At 40.2% G+C, this 3,340-nt stretch overlaps 1 protein-coding gene across 1 annotated transcript in view; it reads left to right on the top strand.

The window, feature by feature from the left end:
• Positions 1–624: 624 nt before the first annotated feature.
• Positions 625–3,340, top strand: part of SUV39H2 (suppressor of variegation 3-9 homolog 2 (Drosophila)) — a gene marked incomplete at its 5' end in the record, with an annotated part of 7,212 nt that continues 4,496 nt past the window's right edge. The window contains 2 exons of the mRNA XM_009705296.1: positions 625–770; positions 1,762–2,433. Coding sequence (XP_009703598.1) covers positions 625–770; positions 1,762–2,433 — 818 coding nt within the window. The remainder of the gene's footprint in view (positions 771–1,761; positions 2,434–3,340) is intronic.

Genomic DNA, 3,340 nt, shown 5'->3' with positions numbered 1-3,340 from the left:
GGGGGGAGGCACGGCCCTCGCCGCGTCGCAGCTTGGGGCTCCTGCTCTGAACTTCATCCCGCCCCAGCGGTGTTTCCCGGGCTCTGGCAGGGAGCTGGCACTCTTGCCGTGCCGCCTTGCAGTGTCGCGTCCCTTTAAATCCGCCTAGCTGACCAGGCACCCGCGATCCTTCTGGAAGAGCGCTGTGGATCTTTCTTTCCTCGTCCCGTCGCCATGGTTGCATCGCAAGCGCTCGATTCCACTTGACTAACTGCGGATTTTTGGCGGTCTTATTGAAGGATGGAGGTTTCCTTGTCGCCGTAGTTCAGCTATGGGATGCTGTAATTGTAGGAAAATTATTCAGTTCTTAGTGCTGCTTTCACCTGTGGAAGTCTCTGCCCTCCAAAATATTTGCTGTTCTTTATATGTACTGTACGGAATAAAGGTGCAGGGAGGGAATCGTTGATGTGCTTTGCTTTACCTATTAGACAAGGGTTGAGTTTGACTCTGTGAGACACTGTAGTTGTACAAGAGACTGGTGGACTGCTATCACAAATGATAATGTGGGGACTCTGGGATAAGGCATAATGATTTCAATTTAGCTGAGACATTAAATAGGATTCTTTACCAATTTTCTTATTGTAGCTTGGTATGTGCCATGTCTAGCTTCACTTGAGACCCTCCAAGAATTATGTAGGAAGGAAAATCTCAGATGTAAATCCATTGGAATCACCAACAGGAGTCTAAAGAGTTATGAGGTGGAATATTTGTGTGACTACAAGGTAGAAGAGGTAAGAGAAACACAGACCAATTTGATCACTCTTTCAGCAGAAATTTGGAAGTGAGCCAAAGGTAGTTTTGCTCATAATACGAAGTTGCAGGCTGTGAGGACAAAGCTCTTGCTGAGGTCAAATGAAGTATCTTTTCAAGTTTGAACTGTAAACAGAAAGCGGTATAAGTACTGCTTTCGGTATGCTGAAGGAAGGTGTTTTTCTGACATTACAGAGATGTTAGATTATGAAATGTTTCACCTTTCCATATCTAGAAGTTAAGCAAAATGCTGATGCTTTTAGATTGTAGCTTGGTATGTATTAGGATGCTTCTCCTTTATTTGCAGGTAACATTTTATATTTCTCTCTTGACTGTTGTAGTCTGTTTGATGAAGAGTTAGGGCCATGTGCTGCAACTGGATTCCTACGGCTTGATCGTGCCAGTGAAATTCAGTCTCAGGATTTGGCCTTCCTACAGTTATTTGGCCTTTTAAAAATAAGTACAGAATGTATGCTTCTTGATTATAAATACAATATTACGTGTTTTGAATGGATAACTCTTTTGGGAGGGGGTTGATATGACAAATGGTGGGGTTTAGAGATTTTTTCGCTAAGTTTAGAATTCCTTTTTTGTGTTCTGTATGTGATATGACTACATTCTGCTTGTGCATACAACTCATAGAACTAGTTAGCATAACTTACATAAGTGCCTTAACAAACTAGCCTCCTTCAGGTATACTTTAGCAATCAGAGTTCATCCCAGCTGTTTCTTTCTTTACCCCTAGAGATGATACATAAAGTATCCAAAGTGGTGCTGTAAGTTAATTTGCAAACAGAAAACATGATTTTTCTCTTTCTCCCCGATTCTAATTGTTATGGGGACATCAGGACCTTCTGCACTGTATGCTGTTTCTTAACTCCAGAGCTCTTGGGTTTGTCTGTGTACTCTGTGATGCTGGATTTCAGCAAAATAAAATGTGGCTAAGTCTGTTATCTGTTTCTGTATTTCAAGGGCACAGAATACTATCTTGTGAAATGGAAAGGATGGCCAGAATCTTCAAATACTTGGGAACCTCAGAAAAATCTGAAATGTCCATTGCTTCTTCAAAACTTTCTTAGTGACAAGAATGAATATTTGTCTCGGGTGAGAGAAGGCAAAGCACTGAAAGTGAGAAACCATGTTAAAGCTTTGAAGCCTGCAGTTGCAGATTACATTGTAAAGAAGGCTAAGCAAAGAATAGCTCTGCAGAGATGGAAAGAAGAACTCAACAGGAAAAAGAATCATAAAGCGATGATTCTGGTAGAAAACACTGTGGATCTTGAAGGCCCTCCTTTAGACTTCTACTACATTAATGAGTATAAACCTGCTCCGGGAATAAATGTAATAAATGGAATAACGACTGGCTGTGAATGTGCTGACTGCCCTGCTGAGAAGTGCTGTCCAAAGGAGGCTGGATTTATTTTGGCTTACAATAAAAAAAAGAAGTTGAAAATCCAGCCCGGCTTGCCCATCTATGAATGCAATTCGTTTTGTAGGTGTGGGCCTGACTGCCCTAATAGGATAGTACAGAAAGGTACACCGTATTCTCTTTGCATCTTCAGAACTAACAATGGCCGTGGTTGGGGAGTAAAAACCCTCCAGAAAATTAAAACCAACAGTTTTGTGATGGAATATGTTGGAGAGGTATGTATTTATCTCATACAGATTAATTATTCACAATAAAGGAGATGTTGGAGAAAATCTTGATGAGCTTTCTCTCAGTTTTAACACTTCTTGACTTCTACTATAGAATAGGTAAGTCTACTTTTGAATAGAGAAATACACTAAATGGACATGCAAGATGACAGCAAAATTATATTGTCCAGAACGTTCCTCTGTTCCAGAGTAATTGTAAAAGGTTGAATGTAAAGAGAATACTTATCCTATATGTCACTAGAGAATTATTTTAGATACGTGCCCTAATAGTATTTCTAAAGGCGAGTCTTTCTTTTGGCAGTCATATTCTTCATTCTTCCCTGGTCATCTTTATTACTGTAGTTTTTGCTATTCCCCAGGCACAGTTGTTACCAAACTCCCCACCCAGTCTGTCACTCCCTTTTCTGTTTTGTCTGAACTTTTAAGGTGGTATTTCCAAACACATTTATTACTTTCGATTAACAGCAAGAATAAGACTTGTAGTACGGACATTATCTGTTTACTCGATCTCATACTATTTCAAACAGAACTTTCATGTTATAAAATACAGACCTTGAGTTACCCTTGAGATTTTGTATTGCCCTATGTTGTGTTTATCTGTTTCAGCCTCTGCTCTGCTTCAGTGCTCTTTACATCAGTAGCTCCTGGCAGCCTCTCTGATCCGGTCTGTAGTATTTCTGCCACAAATCTACCTTGCTACTAAGTTGACTCAAAATAATTTCTTCTGTCCCTTCCTACAAATGTTTGTGCTCTTAATTGTATTTCCTCCATGCTTCCTGCCCCAAATCTTCTGCCTTCTCATGTTCATGCCTTTCTTGTAAACATACAAGAGGTCACTTATTCAAAATATCTCCGTTGAGGGGTTAATGCAGAAAGGTGATTATGTGATTTTGTT

The sequence above is a fragment of the Cariama cristata genome, unplaced genomic scaffold, assembly GCF_000690535.1.
Source record: "Cariama cristata isolate BGI_N322 unplaced genomic scaffold, ASM69053v1 scaffold23178, whole genome shotgun sequence".
Lineage (NCBI taxonomy): Eukaryota > Metazoa > Chordata > Aves > Cariamiformes > Cariamidae > Cariama > Cariama cristata.
This window is presented reverse-complemented; position numbering and strand designations above follow the sequence as displayed.